Source organism: Castor canadensis, chromosome 8 (assembly GCF_047511655.1).
Source record: "Castor canadensis chromosome 8, mCasCan1.hap1v2, whole genome shotgun sequence".
Classification (NCBI taxonomy): Eukaryota; Metazoa; Chordata; class Mammalia; order Rodentia; family Castoridae; genus Castor; species Castor canadensis.
In genome coordinates this window covers 24,600,895-24,621,394 of record NC_133393.1, presented here as the reverse complement: position 1 = coordinate 24,621,394, position 20,500 = coordinate 24,600,895, and the positions used below count along the sequence as shown (strand labels likewise).

General features: G+C 49.4%; 4 protein-coding genes across 8 annotated transcripts; 3 read left to right on the top strand and 1 right to left on the bottom strand.

The window, feature by feature from the left end:
- The first annotated feature begins 4,483 nt into the window (after positions 1 to 4,483).
- On the top strand, positions 4,484 to 6,308 carry Lta (lymphotoxin alpha). The gene is made up of 3 exons (XM_020169699.2): positions 4,484 to 4,844; positions 4,931 to 5,036; positions 5,282 to 6,308. The coding sequence occupies exons 1-3, from the start codon at positions 4,749 to 4,751 to the stop codon at positions 5,692 to 5,694; spliced, it is 615 nt and encodes a 204-aa protein (XP_020025288.1). The 5' UTR covers positions 4,484 to 4,748; the 3' UTR covers positions 5,695 to 6,308.
- A 1,192-nt stretch (positions 6,309 to 7,500) lies between these two features.
- Tnf (tumor necrosis factor) lies at positions 7,501 to 10,107 on the top strand. Of its 2 annotated transcripts, none has more exons than XM_020169695.2 (4): positions 7,501 to 7,829; positions 8,397 to 8,448; positions 8,612 to 8,659; positions 8,936 to 10,107. In XM_020169695.2, exons 1-4 carry the CDS (start codon positions 7,644 to 7,646, stop codon positions 9,352 to 9,354), a joined length of 705 nt encoding a protein of 234 aa, XP_020025284.1. In that variant the 5' UTR covers positions 7,501 to 7,643; the 3' UTR covers positions 9,355 to 10,107. The 2 variants fall into 2 exon arrangements, with proteins under 2 accessions (XP_020025284.1, XP_020025285.1); XM_020169696.2 differs by having other exon boundaries at positions 8,394 to 8,448.
- Positions 10,108 to 12,687: 2,580 nt separating this feature from the next.
- On the bottom strand, positions 12,688 to 16,580 carry Ltb (lymphotoxin beta). 2 transcript variants are annotated; one of them, XM_020169681.2, is made up of 3 exons: positions 14,460 to 14,765; positions 13,743 to 14,040; positions 12,688 to 13,308 (listed from the first exon to the last, which is right to left on the bottom strand). In XM_020169681.2, exons 1-3 carry the CDS (start codon positions 14,619 to 14,621, stop codon positions 12,854 to 12,856), a joined length of 915 nt encoding a protein of 304 aa, XP_020025270.2. In that variant the 5' UTR covers positions 14,622 to 14,765; the 3' UTR covers positions 12,688 to 12,853. The 2 variants fall into 2 exon arrangements, with proteins under 2 accessions (XP_020025270.2, XP_020025271.1); XM_020169682.2 differs by lacking the exon at positions 12,688 to 13,308 and having other exon boundaries at positions 13,743 to 13,813; positions 14,456 to 16,580.
- Positions 16,581 to 17,545: 965 nt separating this feature from the next.
- Positions 17,546 to 20,155, top strand: Lst1 (leukocyte specific transcript 1). 3 transcript variants are annotated; one of them, XM_020169690.2, is made up of 4 exons: positions 17,546 to 17,706; positions 19,073 to 19,174; positions 19,464 to 19,486; positions 19,928 to 20,155. In XM_020169690.2, exons 1-4 carry the CDS (start codon positions 17,682 to 17,684, stop codon positions 20,072 to 20,074), a joined length of 297 nt encoding a protein of 98 aa, XP_020025279.1. In that variant the 5' UTR covers positions 17,546 to 17,681; the 3' UTR covers positions 20,075 to 20,155. The 3 variants fall into 3 exon arrangements, with proteins under 3 accessions (XP_020025279.1, XP_020025278.1, XP_020025280.1); XM_020169689.2 differs by lacking the exon at positions 17,546 to 17,706 and adding an exon at positions 18,588 to 18,698; XM_020169691.2 differs by lacking the exon at positions 17,546 to 17,706 and adding an exon at positions 18,729 to 18,888.
- Positions 20,156 to 20,500: the final 345 nt, after the last annotated feature.

The following is a 20,500-nucleotide window of genomic DNA, read 5'->3' as shown; positions in this document are numbered from 1 at the left end:
TCGATATAGATTTTCTCAAACTATTTTGCCCAGGCTGGTTTCAAACCTCGAGCCTCTTGATCTCTGCCTCCTGAGAAGCTAGGATTACAGGCATAAGCCACCATTACCTGGCTCAGTTTTTATTTTTACTTTTGGGCAGTGTTGGGGATGGAACCCAGGTTCTCCCGCCTGCTAAGTAAGTGCCCTATCTCTGAGCTACATCCCCAGCCCTTCTTTCAGTTTCTTTTCCATCTGGCCTTACTGGAACATAAGCTCTAAGGATGCCAGTTCCTTGTCTCACCTGTTTGCCACTATATCCCCACTGCCTAGAACAATGCACAGCACATAGTAGGCACTCCACACATACTTAGTAAGTGGAAGGATAGATGAATACTGACATAAAGCAGAACAAAGTTCAACTGTAGGTTTGTGGCTTGGATAGGAACTTCTACTTATTGTAGTCAGATTTAAGTTTAGGGTTAGAAATGGGCATAAGTAGGTTTCAAGATTAGCCTTAGACACAGGGTTGAGTCAGTTTAGAGGATAAATTTTACTTAAGGGTTTATTGATTGGAATGTGTTTACATTTGAGGTTAAGATTAACATTGGGGTTGAGTTTGAGTTGTGATTTGAGTTGAGGTTAAATTTGGATTGTGAGGCTAATGTCATTTTAGGAGGCCCCAGAGATATCGCTGGTCTCTTCACAGAGACCACTGTAGAAACTGTATTTCCCTGATTTTGGGCACAAGACTCCAGTCATCAGTCCTCCCACCCAGGGAAAGCCCCTAACCAACTACTGGCCTCCCCAAGAAAGAAACCAAATTTCACACAACCTCCGAAACTGAGATTGATACCAAGATTAGCCCATTTCAAGGAGCGTCCTTCAGCACACACAAACTCCTGTGACACTGAGCCTCAGCCGGCTTTCGCCCTTCCTCTCTACCTCATGTTTCTCCACACTCCTTCTTGCCTTCCTCTTTCTGTCCGTTGATATCCCACTCTCCTACCTGCTTCTCTCTCTCTCTCTCTCTCTCTTTCTCCCTCATAATACTGTTTTGTACTTAGCTTAGCAGGAGCCTTTTAGTCTATCCACTTGTACCATTAGAGAATCAGAAAGAAACAGCAGGAAGGAAAAAAAGACTCCCAGGGAAAGAGGAAACCAGAAAAGAGGAAAGGAACAGGGGTCAAGAAGGAAAACAACAATGACACAAGCGGTAACAAGATTAAAAGAATGGGGCTAGGGATGTAGCTCATGGGTAGAGCGCTTCCTAGCATGGGCAGGGCAACACACACACACACACCAAAAGATAATAATAATAATAATAATTTAAAGAACAACAAGGAGAGGAGATACAGACCAAGGAATTTGAAAGAAGCATTTTTGGCTTTTCCTCCTCTATTACATGTGGGCAGCCACCAAGACCTGTAGGTTTTCCCTAGAATCACTGTCCTTTCTGTTCTCCTGTAACTGCCTTTATACAAACACAAACCCTATGTCCTTGCTGGAGCATTGTAAAACCCTCCTCACTGGTCTACATCTGTGGTCTCCCCTCTAGCTTTCACCACCAATCTCCATACCCCAATCCATTCTTCATGTAACTTCTAGACTCTGTTTTCTAACATACCAATCTAAGTGGGCCCTGCTCTTGTTTAAAATTTTTACTGAATTTCATCATATTAGGAATGAAATCCAAACTTCTTTTCTTGGCTTTAAATGCTTCAGGATAGATGCTCAGCTTACCTCCCAAGTCTGCTCCTTCCATTTGTACCCAGCTGTACATCTCAACATGACATGCTCTCTTTCACCTCCAGCCTGTGCACATATTCTTCCCTCCATTGGGAATGCCCCTCCCCATCTTCCTTGCTTCCATAACGAATGCCAGGCCATGTTTGATGGCTCTACTGTGGTCTTCCTTGAGTCCACAGTCAGGCAACATATGATACTCTACTGTCCTTAAGCTCCCAGAGGCCAGGGAATCATCTTTTGTATCTGTCTCCCCAGTGCCTTGTACTCAATAAAAGCTTATGGGACTGGCAGAGTGGCTCCAACAGTAAGAATGCCTGCCTAGCAAGCATAAAGCCCTGAGTTCAAACCCCAGTCCCACCAAAAAAAAAGTTTATGGAGTGAAGAAAAAACTGAAGAACATTGGGGCTGACAAAATAGTAACTCAAAATATGGAGCCATCAATAAAAATAAAATAAAATAAGAGGAAAAAAATATGGAGCCTTGGCATACTGAGTACTTTGAAATTAGGGACAGTTTTCCCTGGGTCTTTGGGCCTTTGTCTCTAGTGTCATATAAATAAGTTTGCTGAGCTGGGCATGGTGGTACACATCTATAAACCCAGCACTCAGGAGGATCAAGAGATCAAGACCAGCTGGGCACTGGTGGCTCAGGCTTGTAATCCTAACTACTTGGGAGGCTGAGATCAAGAGGATTGTAGTTCAAGGCCAGCCTGGGAAAATAGTTCATGAGACCTCCTCATCTCCAAAATAACCAGAGCAAAATAGACTGGAGGCTTGGCTCAAGGGGTAGAGCACCCGCTTTGTAAGCACAAAGTCCTGAGTTCAAACTACAAATAAATCAAATGCTCATGAATGGAAGAATGCATTGTAGTGTATTTATATAATAGAAGAGTATAACACAATAAAACCTCACAAATATAAAGTTGACTGAGAAAAGCCAATCAAGGGTTGGTGGAGTGGCTCAAGTGGTAGAGCGTCTGCCTAGGAGTTCAAGCCCCAGTACTGCCAAAAAAGAGAGAGAAGACAAACACAAACAAGGACATTCCATGTGATTTCATTTCTATGAAACCAAAAAGCAGGAAGAACTAACACGTTGGTGATAGAGACCAGAGAGTGATTCATGACCTTTGGAGGGTATTGACTAGTCAGGGCCATGAGAGAACCTGCTGGGGACCTGAAAATGTATGACGCTGGATGGGCTACATGGCCATATACAGATGGAAACGCTCAGCTGCACACTTCAGAGGTGTGCACCTCAGTATACCTAAGTTGCACATCAATGAAGGAAAACACTAAGCAGGGGGTAGCTTAGTGTAGAGCAGATACTTAGCATTCATGAGGCCCTGGGGCTGGATGGAGATAGATGATAGATAGACAGACAGACAGACAGATAGATAGAAAACAATTCTAAATGATTTTTTTTTCTTTGTATTGCTGGGGATCAAATCCAGAGCTCAGCACTTGCTAGGAAAGTGCTCTACCACTGAGTTAGCTGCTCAGTCCCTCAAGGCAGTGTAATTGGCTCCACAAATACAGCCTCAAGACAAGTCCCTTTGCTGTCCCCACCTCACCCTAGGTCGCCATCCTTTAAGCCCCTCCTGTGTGGAACTTTTTTTTTTTTTTTTTTGAAACAGGGTCTTGTATAACCCAGGCTGGCCTGGAACTCACAATCCCAAGCACTGGGATTACAGACATGTGCAACCACACCAGGCTCCTATGTGGAATTCTGAAGCTCCCACTCTACAGAGTAGAAGCCTGGACTGTGTGCTTAGTTGGAGTATCAGAAAACTGAGCTCTAAGTGGACAGCATCCTTCAGGAGTGGAATGAGACCTCATTATATATGTGTGTATATATATATACATATATATATATATATATGTATATATATATATATATATATATGTGTATATATATATATATATATATATATATATATATACACCATCATCTCTGCTTAAGGGAACCAAAAACATAATCATCTCCGAAGGCTGAACACTCAAGAATGAAAGGGGGCTCCGTTCATATTTTCAACAAGCAGGCATGTATGTACCAGACAAGGGGGGTCTACACTGCAACTTCTTAACTTGAAACCTGGAGACCTAGAAAGTACATACACTGGGACAAGTGTAACCTATCTCATTTGGGACAAGGACAAAGTGGGGGGGTGCAAGAGAAGGAAATGGGTAGAGAGAGGCCTGTAATCAGCCAAGGGTGCAGAGGTGTTATAAATTATCACTCTTCAGGGAACCAGGCCTCCAGCCACAGCCCAGGTGCTCCCCCTCCTCCTCCCCGAATTGCCTGCCCCTTCTCTGGAACTCCTAGGCCTGACCCTGCTCCCTGGATGTCCCAGCCCCACAGTTCCCCTGACTCCACTCCCTTTCCCAGAACTCAGTTGCCTGAACCCCCAGCCTGCGGTTCTTTCCTAGGCCTCAGCCTTTCCTGCCTTCGACTGAAACAGCAGCATCTTCTAAGCCCTGGGGGCTTCCCCGCGCCCCAGCCCCGACCTAGAACCCGCCCGCTGCCTGCCACGCTGACACTGCCGCTTCCTCTATAAAGGGACCCAAGCGTCCGGGCCCAGGGGCCCCACACAGCAGGTAAGACTCTCCTGCCCCATCTCCTTGGGCTGCCCAGGCGCCAGGCTCCTGCCTTGTGTTGTTTTGCCCCTCCACCTGAGCCCCAGCCCCTCCTGCTCCTCCTGCCTGGACCTCCCTGGCCTGGGCCTTGGTGGGTTTGGTTTTGATTTGTTCCTAGTCTGTAACTCTCCATCTGTCAGTGTTTTTCTCTCTGCCCCTTGTCATGCATTCTCTGATTCTGTCGTGATCCTTCTCTGTTCCTTTCCGGTCTCTCTCTTTGTCTCCCTCTGCTCACCTTAGGGTTTCCCTGCCAGTGTCTTGTCCCCTTCTCTGTCTGTCGCCCTGTCGCTCAGGGTGGTTGTCTTTGCTGGGGGTAGGAGGTCTGTCTTCCGCTGTGCGCCCCGCCCCACTCACTGCCACACACTCTCTCTCTCCCTGCAGATTCTCCCCATGACACCACCTGGACGTCTCTACCTCCGGAGGGTGCTTGGCGCCCCCCTCCTCTTCCTCCTGGGGCTGCTGCTGGCCCTGCTGCTGGGGGCTCAGGTGAGACAGCAGGAAAATGGGGGCTGCTGGGGTGGCCCAGCCTGACCTAGAGCTCTAGAGCCTTCTCAACTCTGTTCTTCCCTTAGGGACTCCCTCGTGTTGGCCTCTCACCCTCAGCTGCCCGGACTGCCCATGAGCACCCTCAGAAGCATTTCTCCCATGGCACCCTCAAGCCTGCTGCTCACCTTGTTGGTAAATTTCCACCTGACCTCCCACTCATGTAGTCCCCTGTCATCCTCCTACCTTCCCCATCCAAGTATCCAAGTTATCTCCCCCCTATTTTCCCCCTAACTTCTCTTACCCTAAAGATGGAGAAAAACCTTCTCCACATCTTCCTCAACCATCCCCTAGGAACTCAGTGGTCCAATGCCTGCTTCCTCAGGGATGCAGAGCTCTGACCTAGCCCCTTGACCCCCATCCTCTATGGCTTTTCTTAGGAGACCCCAGCATGCAGAACTCACTGCGCTGGAGAGCAAATACGGATCGTGCCTTCCTCCGACATGGCTTCTCTTTGAACAACAACTCCCTCCTGGTTCCCACCAATGGCCTCTACTTTGTTTACTCCCAGGTGGTGTTCTCTGGGGAAAGCTGTTCCCCCAATGTCATCCCCACCCCTCTCTACCTAGCTCATGAGGTTCAGCTCTTCTCCTCCCAGTACCCCTTCCATGTGCCTCTTCTCAGTGCTCAGAAATCTGTGTGCCCAGGGCCACAGGGACCTTGGGTGCGCTCAGTGTACCAGGGGGCTGTGTTCTTGCTCACGAAGGGAGATCAGCTATCCACCCACACAGACGGCATCTCCCATCTACATTTCAGCCCCAGTAGTGTCTTCTTCGGAGCTTTTGCTCTGTAGAACTTGGAAAAATCCAGAAAAGAAAAATTATATTTCAAGCCCTTCTCTCCCATTTTGCCTCCATCCTGAGCATTTCAAGAGTCACAGCACCTCTCCTTTGCCCATTCCAACAGTCTCAAGTCTTCCCCACTCAAGTCACCTGGACCTTTCAAAGAAGGAATTCCAGCCACTCCAAGAGACACATCCCCAACCACCTAGGGTGCTCAGCTGAAGACTTCAAGCCTGCCTGGAAATTCCCAGAGCAGAGCTGTTTGTCTGTCCTGCTGGTCTAGGACAGATGAATGTGGACATGGAGAAGAAGGAGGAGACATAGGGGAGCTAGGGCAGATGACTGGAGGCAGGGAAGGGGGACTATTTATGAAGGAAAAATTAAGTTATTTATTTATGGGGGATGGAGAGGGGAACAATAGAAAGGCACCAGGAGAGAGAGAACTCAGAGATGAAGAGTAAGAAGACATCCTCACAGGGCTCAGAGAGAGAGAGAGAGAGAGAGAGAGAGAAGTAGGTCTTGAGGGACCAAAAAGGGATCTAGAAGGAAGCGAAAGGCTTGAAAAGCCAGCCATGACACCCGCAATGAGCCACCTGCACCCTCGATGAAGCCCAATAAATCTCTTTTCTATGAACTACTGTCTGCTGATGTCTGTTTGTCTGGGGTGGGGAGATAATTTCCCAGGTATCTCTAAGGAATGGAGGGAGGGACAGAGACCTCAGAGAGGTCAGGGGCTGTGGGCAGAACAAGATAAAGGTGCCCATGGAACTCGAGAGACACATGGCTGACTTGTGGGGGCCAGGCAGCCTGAGTGTTGCAGGAAGTTGCAGAGGTAAAGGAAAATGGGGGAGCTATGGCCACATGTGGAGGCTTTGAGGAATAAAGGTTCCAGGAGGTCTCTGGGGAAAAGTGGCCACACCAAAGGATAGGGGAATGTCAGGACCGTGAAGGTGGAATATGAGAATCCTGGGACCCTTAGGAATGGGAGAGCCTCCAGAATTAAGGGGTATGGAATACAGTGGACATTTGAGGAGACATGGCCACACACCAGGGTTCTGAGAGGTGGGGGTTGGGGGAGCTTCATGAAAAAGTCAGATGCTTCAAAGTCCATTGGAAGCCAAGACTGAAAGCAACAGTGTGAGTCTGAAGTCAGAATGAAAGGAGAAGGCCTGCCCTGTGGGGTCTGTGAATTCCCAGGGCTGATTTCATTCCCTCTGGGGCTGTCCCAGACTTGTCCCTGCTACGCCTACCCAGCCCTTCCAGAGGTCTCATGCACACCCAAGTCTCAAGCTGCCCTGCTCCCAGCTCCTTCCTCCCCCAGGGACCCAGACATGGCTTTCCTCCTCACTGAATTTTCTTCCCTTCAAGTACTCAGCTTTCTGAGGCCCATCTCATGTCAAGATCATGTGAGTCCTGACTGGATATCAGAGGGAAACAGACCACAGACATGGTCCCCCAAGGAAATAGAGACAATTAGCCCTGGAGAGCAGAGAGGAATGGAGGTCCAGGTCCCAGGGTCCTACACACACACTGGTAACTGGTTCAAGAAGCTTGCCTCAGAATCCTGGTGGGGAGGATGAGGAATATCCTTGATGCCTGGGTGTCCCCAACTTTCCAAACCCTCGCCCCCGCAATGGAGAAGAAACCGAGACAGAAGGTGTAGGACCCACTACCGCTTCCTCCAGATGAGCTCATGGGTTTCTCCACCAAGGAAGTTTTCCGCTGGTTGAATGAGAGCCTTTCCCCGCCCTCCTCTTGCCCCATGGGCTATAAAGGCAGCTGTCTGCACACCCAGCCAGCAGAAGCTTCCTCGGCGAGGACAGCAGGGCATCAGCCAAGAGGGAAAGAAGCAACTCCAGACCCCCTGAAATAACTTCTAGACAAGAAGCCAGGCAGGCTGATTCTGTCCCTCTCACACACACTGCCCTAGGGCTCCACATCTCCCTTTGGAAAGGACACCATGAGCACTGAAAGCATGATCCAGGACGTGGAACTGGCAGAGGAGGCACTCCCCAAGAAGGCGGGGGGCCCCCAGGGCTCCAGACGGTGCTTGTGCCTCAGCCTCTTCTCCTTCCTGCTTGTGGCAGGAGCCACCACGCTTTTCTGCCTGCTTCACTTCGGGGTGATCGGCCCCCAGAGGGAAGAGGTGAGTACCTTGCCAGCCTTCACGCTCACCCAGACAGAGATGGGGAAGAAGGAGAGTGAGATAAATGGAGTGAAGGAAAAAAGTGTCCTGATAAGGAGGAATAAGTAGAGAAAGATGGGGAAACAGAAAGAGATGTGGAGAGGATGGGGAAAAGAAAGACATAGAGATAGGATGTCTAATCCATGGGCATGCTTACTAAACATTTGTTTGGTGAATGAATGAATGAATGAACAAGCAGATATACATTATAAAGAGAGATGTGGAGAGAGATGTGGCAGAGGAATGGGGGAAGAAACAGGTGATAAAATGGTGAGACAGAAAGAGATAAGGGAGATATGAGACTTGAGAGAGTTGAGGGAAGAGAGATAAGGAGAGGTGAACCTAGGGTGTCTGACCCATGGAAGGCACTTAATGAAAGACTTATTGAGTTGCTGGATGAGTGCATGAATAAATGAATGAATGGAGAGAAAACCAGACACAGAGCAGTCAACACAAACTATAAAAGCATGGTTATCTATCTTTTGGGGGTGATTCCTCAGATGCTGACCTTCTCTTTCTCCCCAGCAGTTCGGGAATAGCCTTCCTTTCAACAGCCACCTGGCCCAGACCCTCACACTCAGTAAGTATCTCCAAAGCTTCTCTCCTAACACTGGGGCAGGGGGAGGTTAGTCCTGGGATGGAAGCAGTGGGGGAAATTTAGAACTTTGGCTTTGGGGGGAGGAGGAATGGATATTTTAGGAAGTTTAAGGGACTCAACTTTTTCTTTGTTCTTTCCTCCTCAGGATCATCATCGCAAAATGCAAGTGACAAGCCTGTAGCCCATGTTGTAGGTAAGAGCTGTGAGCAAGTGTCTTGGAGATGAAGCAACAGAAGGGATAGGGTTTAGTAGCATAGACAGACCTTGGAGGCAGTGTGTGAAAGACCCAAGGGGAGGCAGAGGAATAGTAAGGCCTCAAGGAGAATACTCAAGACCTCATCACTAAATGGGATGTGAGAAGACAGAAGGAACAGGAACCGGAAGTGGGGATGAGCAGAACTAGAGGGCCAGGATGTGGAGAGTGAACTGACAGGGCCACACTGACTCACCTCTCCCTCCTTCCCTCCAGCAAACCACCAAGTGGAGGAGCAGCTGCAGTGGCTGAGCCGGCGTGCCAATGCTCTCCTTGCAAATGGCATGGAGCTGATAGACAACCAGCTGGTTGTGCCAGCAGACGGACTGTACCTCATCTACTCCCAGGTCCTTTTCAAAGGCCAAGGCTGTCCCTCCTATGTACTTCTCACCCATACAGTGAGCCGCTTCGCCGTCTCCTATCGGGAAAACGTTAACCTCCTCTCTGCCATCAAGAGCCCCTGCCAGAAGGAGACCCCAGAGGGGGCTGAGCTCAAGCCCTGGTATGAGCCCATCTACCTGGGGGGGGTCTTCCAGCTGGAGAAGGGTGACCGACTCAGTGCGGAAGTCAATCTGCCCAGCTATCTAGACTTTGCTGAGTCTGGGCAGGTCTACTTTGGGGTCATTGCTCTGTGAGATGGATGGTCATCCATTCCCCTCAGAAACCCTCATCCTCTTCTGTCTTAGAAAGGGAATTTGGGGTTCAGAGTCAGAGCCCAAGATTAGAACTTTCTACAGCAACAGCACTCAGAAATTTAGGATGCAGGGATGTGTGACCTGGACAATGGTGCACTCACTAGCCTCCATCAAGAATTCAAACTGAGGCTTCCAGAACTCACTGGGGCCTCACATTTCAATCCCTGAATTCAACCTGGATCATCTGGAGTGTAGGGATCAGGCAATCTTGATTCAGAATACCCCTGGTAGAAGACCTCACCTAAAACTTGACATGAGTGTACTTCAGAACTTCCTCTCCTCAGATGTTTCCAGATTCTTCCCTGAGATGTGGAGTCCAGCCCACCTCACAGGGCCACCCTCCTCTATTTATGGTTGCACTTGTGATTATTTATTATTTATTTATTATTTATTTATTTACTGATGAATGTATTTATTTGGGAGGTCAGGGTGTCCTGGGGGACCCAATGTAGGAGCTGCCTTGGGTCAGGCATGTTTTCTGTGAAAATGGAACTGAATTATAGGCTGTTCCCACCTGGCCTCCTGGCCTCTGTGCCTCCTTTTGCTTCTGTTAAAACAAAATATTTATCTAATCCAGTTGTTTTAATAATGCTGATTTGGTGACCAGAGTGTGGTTGCTGCATGGCTGAATCTCTGCTCCCCAGGGGAGCTGTGTCTGTAATCGCCCTACTGATCAGTGGCGAGAAATAAAGATTGCTTAGAAAATAAACATACTTTTTTTTTTTAATTAATTGTGCAGCTACTCTGGGTGGTGGTGGATGGGTTGGAGATGGGGGAAGGCCACTCACTGACGTCCTCCCTCCAGGGGACTTAAAATTCCTGCACCCAGGTCTCAGTCCTTACACTCCTAGGGCCCAGGAGACCCTACAGAACAAAGCCCACCCAATATCCTTCCTCCCCCAAGAGACAGGAGCCTGAACCTAATTACCTCTCCCTCAAGGCATGGGAATTTCCCACTCTGGGAATTCCAAATCCCTGCTGGGAAAGTACTGCAGTTCGTTCAGGCTGTTGTGGCCTGACAGAGCTGGGAGGAGCCACATTCTCAGGTACCTGAATCACTGCCAAGGGACTTCCAGAGACTCAGGTGTCTGGGCTAGAAAATACTCAATTTCAGTCACTCCCCAACTTCAGCTGTGTCCTAACTATGCAACCTGAACCAGTCAACCTCAAACCAGTGAATCAGACATAAGAACACATAATGCATAGTGGGCACTTGACAAGGCCCCACCTCTATTGGCATCCAGCTCAGTACTTGACATGGTAGGCACTCAATGATTTCAGCCGTACTTCATTTAGCTGGCAACCAACTACCTATCCCTTTCCATTCTCTCAGTGGGTAAAATTGAAGACTGGAGAAAATAAAAAACAAGGAATAGGGGTGTGGCTTAGTGGGAGAGGGCAATAATTAACATGTGCAAGGCCCTGGGTTCAATGGACCCAGCATTGAAAAAAACCAAAAAACAAGAAGTAAGACAAACAACAAAGTAAGACAACTTTGGTCTCTTACTGATGTTTTCAGCAAATGATGAAGGGAGGAGTATGAGGTGGGTGATATACAAAGAGAAAAGCACCCCATTAAAAAAAAAGTTACTCAGGCTGGGGATGTACTCAGTGGTAGAGAGCATGTAGAACACGTGCAAAGGCCTGGGTTTGATTCCCAGCTCCACAAAACAAAAAATTATATTCAAGGCCCTGGGTTAGATCCCCAGCATATTATATATATATATAATATGTATATACATATATATACATATTCATGTATATGTATTATATATTTTTTTCAATGGATTCAATAGCACTGTTAAAAGCATACTAAGACTTAATTCAAACCATGATGACAGGTGCATGGACCATTGCACCTATCATAGGGTCTTGCAGTGGGGGAGACTGGGCTCAACTCTAAATACAGCATGGACAAGTGGGAATTGATAGCCAAGGAGCAGCGTGGGATTGAGTGGATGGAAAATTACTAAAAGGAAAATGAAATCGGGGTAGGGGGATTCTGGCTAAACAGGTCTGAAAATATACTTGCTCCGACAGGCCAGGGCAATCAGACATCCCCCCCAGGGGATGGTGGAGGATGAGGAATATGACCTGATACTCCTGAAAGTGATCAGATGTCAAGAGAGTAGGAGGTGAGAGGAAGGCGGGATCTTGCTAAGCTGACCTTAACAGGGCTTTTCACTAAAACTATTTAATAAGGAAGTATACAAATAGGCCTAGGAGAAGATTTGGAAGCCTGATGAAAATTTGGCCAAGCAAAGACTCTTTATCACCCTCCCACCCTACAGGAAGGCTCTTCTAGATGCGGAGTCAAAGACAAATATGGAACCGGAAGTGGAGCCCCAGAGAGTGGGCTCAGAAGTTGGACTTCTTCAGCTTGGGTTGTAGGGAGTGGAAAACCAAACATGTGGTATGCTGTGAGGATGGGTGACCTAGATAGGCCTGGTGCTGAAAGTCGGTCATGGCGTGGGGGGACTGCTGTTACTCATCCTATGGGTCTCCACATTTGCCCACTTTGGGGAAGAAAACATAGTGTGAACAAAAGGAGAGGACTTTCCATCCCACCCTAGAAAGGACTCCATGGCATCAGTTTCCTCCGCCCTCTCCTCCCTGGCCTCTCTCTGGTGTCATTGGGCAACACAGGGCCCCTGGTCTGATTCCATCTCCCCAACACCTTCCCCTCTTTTCTCTGCCAGCCTCCCCTCTTCAGACCCCATGAGCCTGGACAGTACTCCTTGGAGAAAAGTTGACTGTTGGTCAGGCAGCCAGCAGGGAAGAGCTGCTGAGCTCTGCAGTACTTCCTAACTCAGCCATACCAGGGTTTTCCTCTGCCACTGTGCCTTTCTGAGCAGTGCTTGCCTTCTATAGTGACCCCTCTCACGGTGGGGCGGGATCCAGGAGAAACAGCATAGTGGAGAGTACATGACCCTGAGAATCAGGATGTTTGGCTGTTTCAGGGTTTGAGAAGGTTCCTACTCCCCTTTTACTGGACTCATGCTGGAGCCTGGCAGTTAGAGGCAGGGGTGGGTGGGACAAGCAGATCACCATCCCTGGGAGCAAAGGCCATATGCAGTGCTATGTATGAATGGTTTTGTGTAACAAGAAAAATAAATGGTAGTTAACCCACCCCAGTGCACTGCCCGGAATTAAGACAGGTTAACAGGGCTGGGGGCATAGCTCAAAGTGGTAGAGTGTCTGCCGCTATGGCATACAGGAGACCCTGGGTTCAATCCCAGGATATTAGCATCTCAGTATCCTCACGGGCAGCCCTAAAGTTTTACATTCTTTATTTTCATCAGGCTCAAAATCAGTTTCCAAACAGTCTTCTACATTTTTCCCACTGCCACGGGATCCCAAGCGTCTGGATCCCCAATATCTGCACCTATTCACACATTCGCACCATACAGTCGTTTTTTTCCAGGGACGCAGGCAGCCTTCACCCCACCATCACCGCCCCAAAGAAGGTCTTTCCTCTCCTGTAGTCCACCATATCGGGATGACTGATGTTGACATACACCCTCTCGCTGCTCCGGAGCTGCACCAGGCCGCCGAACCCCACGCTGGTGTACCATAGGGGCGCGTACTCGGGCCTCCCGGCACCGTCCAGCACTGGGGTCACGGTCTCGGCGCCCTCGAGCAGCAGTTCCGGAGTGCCCGGCCCGTAGGCGCCTCCAGTCCGGTACAGAGAGCTGCGCAGCGTGACCGAGCGGCCCAGGGGGCCTCGGCCATCAGGGGGCGCCCGGCCCCGGTAGCCGACGTTACAGTAGAGATAATAGAGGCCATCCTGCGGCAGCGCCAGCCCCTCCGCGCCGGAGAACTGCGTCCCGCTCCTCAGAAACGCCTCTTCTTTCTTCGCCTCCCAGCTTAGCCCCTGCCCCTTCATCCAAGCGCCTGCGGAGAAATGGGCCAGTGGACTTTTGGAGAATCCGACCCTGAGAAGAGCCATCTGGCCCTGGACTTAAGCGAGAGTGGGCAGGAGTCGGAGGGGCGCGACTTTTAGCGCCCTGCGCGAACCTACAGGGGAGGAGCCCGAGGGATGATGCTACGCACAGAATGAGTGACTTAGGGGACACTTGCCTACCCAACAGGGAGACCCCGGCCGGCTTTTATCTGCCTGGGGATCCAAGAAGATAGAATGGGGACGCGCGGGGGGAGGGTAGAGGGGTACGCGAGCCCAAAGGTGGGCTCTTCAAGGGGCGAAAGGAGGTGATGAGAGGCTGGGAAACCCAGCCCTGGAATAGCAGAGCGGAGGGACTCACTGTGGGCTTGCAAAACTGTCATTCTTGGACTATTTGAACGCTGATTCAGGCCTAGGAGAGCCTTACCTATGAGGTGGGCAGCAGGGAGCTTGGGGCTGAGATGTGTTTCTGTCTCCTTTTCTGACAGTTCCTGAAATCTTGGAACTGGAGAAGAGTCCACGATCGGGGGCAGGGTGGCTACCCATGCATGCTCCCCCTGAGAGGACCGGGCGCCAGGACTCCGGGATAGGGAGCTCGGATTCCTGGAGGTAGAGGGTATCTGGGAACGCAGATGGGAGCTGGGAGTTGCTGACAGGCTGGAGGGCAGGAAAGGAGATGGTCTACTCTCATCCAGTCCTTGCTGCCGGGCAGCAATCTCCATTACCTGGTTGGGTGGGGTCAGAGTGCTGGAGTGTTCAGATTCAGCTGATGCCAACTCTGCCCCTCCCATCATGGACCCAAGCCCCAGGCCTGAGGTTTCCAGCACTACCCCCAGCACACACCTCTCTGGAAGGGAAAGCAAGTAAGGCATATGTTCTTGGGCAGAGCGAGGCAGTGGCCTGAGTGTGTCTTAGAAAGAGGAGAGGAGACAGACAACCAGAAAGGTGCTTGGAGATATCAGGACACAACAGCATCACAGGAACATGGAAAAAGAGTCAGCAAAGAGACAGACAAGACATTTCCTACAAGAACAGCCACCAACTGAACCAGGTGCCTACAAGACACCAAAAGATCCCAAGCATAGCCAGAGGTCAGTGAACATGAACAAGATGCAGCCCTCTAGGGCCTGTTGCAGCCACTCACCGGTCCTCCCTGCTCCTGGTGCACCAAGGCCAGCACAGCCAGGACAGTGATAGGCACTGCCAGCAGCAGGGTCACCAGCGAAGTGGCTCCTGCCACAGCCAGCAGGAGGCAGCTCCTCCCCTGGGGCCTCCCACCCCGACCCTGCAGCCCCGATGCCCCCATCCAGACTCTGAACCAGGGCCAGGTCAGGGGGCTTTCATACCTCAGGGGTGGGGCCACCCTCTCCCTATAGACCCACACACCTGGCTGGGACTTTCCGCACACCCCTGCTCCCCTCACCCAGCTTCCTGTTTACCCAGAGCTGGGGTGGGGCAGCTGGATGCCTGGGTTCTCTGAACTGGGGAAGAAGTTAAGAGAGTCAGGCTTTCAAGGTAGAGGAGATTTAGAGATTCTCCTGCTCAGCAGGGAGGGAGGCCCAGGCAGGGAAGGTAGCTTGCAGAAAGCCAAGCAGCCAGGTTGTAATAACAACACAGAACCCAAGGTCTCCAATGTGGTGTGAGTTCTGCACCCCGGACTGGGAGCTGGAGAGAGGGCTGCAAACCCCTTCCAGATATCAAGGGCTGGAGTAGGAGGACAAGAACTGGTGTCTTGAGGGATGGGTGTCTGTGTCCCTGAAAAGAACCTATCCCCACACTGGGCTGACCTCTTCCCATTCCTTTGCTCACCCCAGCACCCTGGTATCAGGTGAGAAAGGCAGAGTTAAGCCAGTGCGCATCAGTTCATAAAGGGGGCCTCAGAATCACCACTGATTGCTGACTCACTGAGGAGGAATGGAAACAGAGCATTATCTCCCTTGCTACAAAGAGTAAAGACAGAGCAATGAGGCACATCCCCTCCTCAGAAAGCTTCAGTCCAAGCCAGGTATGGTAGTACACACTGAGAATCTTGAGTTCAAGGTTAGCCCAGGCAAAGTTAAGGAGAACATACCTTAAAGACAAAATACAGGCCGGGCGTCGATGTCTCACGCATGTAATCCTAGCTACTCAAGAGGCAGAGATCAGGAGGACTGCAATTCAAAGCCAGCCCCGGAAAATAGTTCTGAGACCCTATCTTGAAAAACCCTTCACAAAAAAATAGAGCTGGTGGAGTGGCTCAAGATGGAGGCCCTGAGTTCAAGCCCCAATACCTCAAAAAAAAAAAAAAGAAGATAAAATACAAAAACAAAAAGGCTGAGGGGATGGTTCCAGAGGTAGAGCACTTGCTTGCCTAGCTTGCATATGGCCTCAGGATTCAATCCCCAGTACTGAAAAAAAAAGCTTCAGTCTAGATGGGAACCATCCATTCACAGAAGCTTACTAAATGTTTGTGAGTAAATGAAAGAAAGGAAAAATGAATGAGTAAGCCAAACAAAAGAGCAAGGACCAAATGAAAGGAAGAAATAGAGAACTTCAGGGGAAAAAGGCCAATTCCAAGAAAAAGCTGGAAGTGGTCCCAGGTTACCTTCCCTTCTTGCTGTTGGTTTTTTTTTTCCTTTTTTTTTTTTTTTTGTGGGGTTGGGGTTTGAACTCAGGGCCTCATGCTTGCTATGAAGGCATTCTTACCACTTGAGCCACTCTACCAGCCTTCTCACCTCCCTTTCTTGATGACATCTGTGTGTGTTTGGATAACAATAATAATAATAGAGAAAAAAGACAAATAGTACCGAGTATGTGCCAGTCACTGATCTACATACTTTATCCATAATAATTCCTTTAATCCTGACAAAAACCCTACAATAAAACCAAGGCACAGAGAGATTAAGAAACTAGTGGACCAGTTGGGGGAGTAGCTCAGTGGTACAGTGCTTGTCCAGCAAGTATGAGGCCCAGGTTCAATCCAAAAAAAGCCTCAAGTACTAACTTCAGATTTGTACATTTCACTATATGCAAATTTTGCCTTCTTCAGGCAAAAAAAAGAAATGGGGAAATAAATTCTGAACTCAATGATCAGCAGATTAAAGGGTTCAGAGGGGGCACAAACTATGTTTGCAACTCTGACAGATAGGAAAAGGAAGATAAGTATGTGATTAGAGAAGATACAAAAAATGTTATTTATAGAAACTAAGTGTTAGGGATATGTTTACTACACAAAAAAAATATTTTGGCAGTACTGGGGTTTGAACTCAGGGCCTTGTGCTTGGTAGTCAAGTACTCTACCACTTGAGCCATGCCTCCAGCCCTTATTGTGCAATTCTTTCATTTTTCCTTTGTTTGAACTTTTTAATAATAAAATGTAAAAAAACAAAACAAAACAAAACACTGAACATTGTCTTACTGTATTGCAGGAGGAATACTGAGGATGGGGTGAGAGGAGGAAGTAGCAGAAAGTTCCTGAATTTGGAAAACAAAACTCAAATGCAGGCGGGTGGTGGTGCACGCTTGTAATCTCAGTATTCAGGAGGTAGAGGCAGAAGGATCTTGAGTTCAAGGCCAGTCTGATTATATAGTGAGAACCTGTCTCAAAACAAAACACAGATGCATATAGACACAGATACCAGGTCTCCTCACCCCTTGCCTCCACCTGAGTTCCTAATTTTCACTCTCATAAAAGACTGAATTGCAGTCCTCCAGCACTCCTCTTCCTCTCCATCACATTGCCACTAGTCTCTGTCTAGAGGGCCTTGAGCCATTGCCCTTAGTTCTGTGCTCAATACCAAAATGGGGCTTCCTGCAGGAAGTCCTCCTAAATTATCCATACCTACTTTGTCACCACCAACTTTTTATCCATTTTCTGTCCTACATTTGTCAATAGTGTTCATATAGATCTAGTCTGGCAGCCAACCTCTCGCTCTCCTGCTTGTTAATTGGCCAGCTACAAGTACCCAACTGGATATAGCTGCAGGACACTAGGAGAGGTCACCCCAAACCCACCAGAGTTCTGTCCGAGGTAGGAGCTAGAGTATGTGTGTCCACTCACATACACTAAGATCATGAGCTGTCAGCAGATGCAAGGTGAGGGGTAATTGGGAACAAGATAATCAGGGAAGGCACCTGGAGGAGGTGAGCATTCACTGACTGCAGCAGAATAGATAGGATGGCTGGAGCTGGGGGTGGGGGGTGACTACCCTAGTTACATGCAGGAGCCTCAAAGAAAAGATGTTGTCACCCTGGACGTCAGAGCTGCACTTCCTCTCCTAGATGCTGGGGAGGCCTCCAAAGAGAGGAGAGAAGTTAAAGCCAGAAAAGGGCAGGAATGTCTGCGGCAACCATTCTTATTTCCACCCAGGCGGCTCTGACTGGTTGAATGTGTCCCCACTACAGGCCACAAGGTATGGATAAGCTGGGTGTGGGCAGGGATTTGGTGGGCAAAACCATGAGGGGGGCACACCCCAGAGTGAGGTGAGGCTAAAATGAAGGGAGGCAGAATATGGATTAGAGATTCCGTGAGCTCTAGAGGAATCCTCTGTCCTCTGAGACTTGTCCTCCTAGCCTCAAGACTCTCCAAAGAAGTTAAAAATAATCCACTTCTGTACCTACAGCCCTCTTGACCATCCTCAGGCTTTCTGCTCCACCTGGGCTACTGCTTGCCCACCTCCCAGCATTCCTCTTAAACCTAGAAGGATCCTGGTTTCAGGGTATATTCAGTGCATCTGGCTTTGTGGTGAAGTTAGCAACCCCCTTGTTTGCCCTCAAACAGGAACCAGTGGTTGAGGAGCAGGAAGAGCCTGAGGGGAAGTTATAGGCCTCAGACACTCCTCCTTGCCCCACTTCTCCACAGCAAACAAATAGGGTCTCCCTCACTGAGTGCCAACAACTGGGGGCACGGGACTCCCTCCTCTCTACTTTTCTATCAGTCCCCACACTCACCTTAACCATGACTCTCTCCCTCTATCAGCCTCTCTCCATCACCTACAACTATCCAGTGCTGGAGAGGCCCCTCCTGCAGACAGAAGGGGGAGGGAAGGAAGGCGACTCTGGAACTGGATAGATCTGATCTTGAACTCCAGTTGTTGCACTTCTAGGCTGGTCCTTATTCAAGTCTGGGCTTGAGTCTCAGGCTAGGAAAGGATTACTGTCATAACTTACGCTGTTATGAGGGTTAGCAGTGACAAGTCTAAGGTGTCCAGTGCAGGCATAGATGAGGCTCCTCCGCTAAGGGGAGGCTTGTAATAGAGGACCCCATGCTTCACAGATGAGGAACTTGAGGCACATGATTAGCCCAGGCCATTAAGCCTAGCAGAACAGCTACTAGGCTTCTTGACCTCCAGAGCCAGTTCTCATTCCCAGACCATGTCAGATTGCAACAGTCAATGGCAGTTGAGTAAGTAAGGGGCACCTCGCTTCTGTATAGGGAAGGTTGTGAGTTCTCAGAGAATAATGGGTAGAATGTGGTGTGTGCAGTTCATAAGCAGGTGATCAGGACCTCTTAGAATCAGTGAGTACAGATGGGAAGGAGCTTCCCAGAAGCCCCAGAAAGGACAGAGACTATATGGAGAAGCCACTGAGGGGAGGTAGGTCTCAGATAGGAGGCCGAGTAACTGATGAGGAAATATGCATCTTTGGTGGGAAGTGAGAAATTGAGGTCTGAAATGAAGAATCTCCCTGACAGTCTGCCTCTGAAACTGTTACCAACCAGGAGGGGGGGAAGCTGAAGAGAGTAATGGACCCTCTAATACTTATCTCTCTTCCCTACAGACATGGACCATCAACCACTCTTTTGGGGCTTGGGGCTGGGAGGGCTTCTGCTTCTCCTTGTGATCATTGTGTCCATCTGCTTGTGTCGGCTCCATCGGAGAGGTAAGCCCTACCCTCACATCTATCAGTCACCAGCCACTTGCCTGCCCACACACCCACACTCTTTCTACTGCTGGGACAAAAGTCCCATCAAACCTGACAGGCTCTGTGTGGAGGATGGTGGGAGCAGGGGGGGAGAGGTGAGAGAAATGTGTCCAGAAGGCCTGGGCTTTGGCCATGGTTTCCACCAGGGGAGTCAAAAATTGAGGAAATGCCCATTGAGAGTTGGGGAGCCAGTGAGGAGGGTGGGAGACCAGGAGAGGACTATACTGAACTGCTTCTTTTCTTCCAGTGAAGAGGCTGGAGAAGAGCCAGGTGAGTCTGGGGGCAAGGGGAGGGGAGGAGGATGGAGAGAGCCCATAACAGAGAGCACAAATAGGGATGGAAGACAGCAGGGGCTGGGAGCCAAGAGAAAAGAGAAGAGAAAGTAGGAGCATGAGGGAGTCAGAGAGATGGGGAAAATAAGAGAGAGGCAGAGAGAACTAAGAGAATAAGAAAAGAAATAGTGCAGAGAAAATAAAACTGAAAGGAGAAAGGGAGAGGAAGGAAGAAATGAGACAGACAAACAAATGCAAGAGAAAATAAGAAAGAAAACTGAGAGACAGAGAAAACTGAGAGAAAGAGAGAGAAGCTTCAGAGAGAAAAAGGGAGCCTGAATGACAGTGATGAAGAAAGGCGGAGCTGGAGGCAGAGCTCAGGGAAGGATGGAAGGGTGGCACTCCAGAACCCTCCCATCATGGCCTTCTGCCTGACCAGGCCCAGCTCCCAGAGCAGGAGCCCCACTATGCATCTCTTCAGAGATTGCCAGTGTCCAGCAGTGACCACGTCGATGGAGAAGGGGAAGGCATAAAGGAGGACCCCAGCACCGACTATGCCTGCATTGCCAAGAACAGATCCACCTGAGCACCCCAAATAACTCCCTCACCCCAGGAAGGTCGGCAAGGCCATCCTGTGGTTCTTCCAGTAAAGGTCTCATGACTTCTATGTCTCAGACTTCTCAGTCCATCTCAAGGTCACATTAGAAATGAGCACTGTCAAAACTTAAGTGGCTTGCCCTTCTACCCACTCCGGGGCCAAATACTTACTTATTGGGTAAAGAAGGGTATTTAAGGGCCTACACTCCCTTCATAACATAATCTGTAGGCCTGGCCAGAGGGGCAATTGATAAATGGGAATAATCAGCTCTGATAATCTCCATTTCTCAGAAGCCCCAGCCTCAGCCTCTGGACCTGGGAGAGGTGGGTATGCTGAGCTCCAGGGTGATGGCAGGAGGGACTCTAGGGACAATTGCCACAGAGTCTCTCCTTAGACCTTTCCAGGACAGATCTG

What these genes read in the sequence shown, in the direction of transcription:
- Tnf (XM_020169696.2), top strand. Translation starts at nt 7,644, where the DNA reads ATGAGCACTGAAAGCATGATCCAGGACGTGGAACTGGCAGAGGAGGCA. An exon ending in TCGGCCCCCAGAGGGAAGAG is followed by an intron (nt 7,830 to 8,393) that starts GTGAGTACCTTG and finishes CTTTCTCCCCAG; the next exon opens with CAGTTCGGGAATAGCCTTCC. An exon ending in GGCCCAGACCCTCACACTCA is followed by an intron (nt 8,449 to 8,611) that starts GTAAGTATCTCC and finishes TTTCCTCCTCAG; the next exon opens with GATCATCATCGCAAAATGCA.
- Lta (XM_020169699.2), top strand. Translation starts at nt 4,749, where the DNA reads ATGACACCACCTGGACGTCTCTACCTCCGGAGGGTGCTTGGCGCCCCC. An exon ending in CCCTGCTGCTGGGGGCTCAG is followed by an intron (nt 4,845 to 4,930) that starts GTGAGACAGCAG and finishes TTCTTCCCTTAG; the next exon opens with GGACTCCCTCGTGTTGGCCT. An exon ending in GCCTGCTGCTCACCTTGTTG is followed by an intron (nt 5,037 to 5,281) that starts GTAAATTTCCAC and finishes GGCTTTTCTTAG; the next exon opens with GAGACCCCAGCATGCAGAAC.
- Lst1 (XM_020169689.2), top strand. Translation starts at nt 18,668, where the DNA reads ATGTCAGATTGCAACAGTCAATGGCAGTTGA. An exon ending in GTGTCGGCTCCATCGGAGAG is followed by an intron (nt 19,175 to 19,463) that starts GTAAGCCCTACC and finishes CTTTTCTTCCAG; the next exon opens with TGAAGAGGCTGGAGAAGAGC. An exon ending in AGAGGCTGGAGAAGAGCCAG is followed by an intron (nt 19,487 to 19,927) that starts GTGAGTCTGGGG and finishes CTGCCTGACCAG; the next exon opens with GCCCAGCTCCCAGAGCAGGA.
- Ltb (XM_020169681.2), bottom strand. Translation starts at nt 14,621, where the DNA reads ATGGGGGCATCGGGGCTGCAGGGTCGGGGTGGGAGGCCCCAGGGGAGG. An exon ending in ACCAGGAGCAGGGAGGACCG is followed by an intron (nt 14,041 to 14,459) that starts GTGAGTGGCTGC and finishes CCACCCAACCAG; the next exon opens with GTAATGGAGATTGCTGCCCG. An exon ending in CCCTGCTGCCCACCTCATAG is followed by an intron (nt 13,309 to 13,742) that starts GTAAGGCTCTCC and finishes ATTTCTCCGCAG; the next exon opens with GCGCTTGGATGAAGGGGCAG.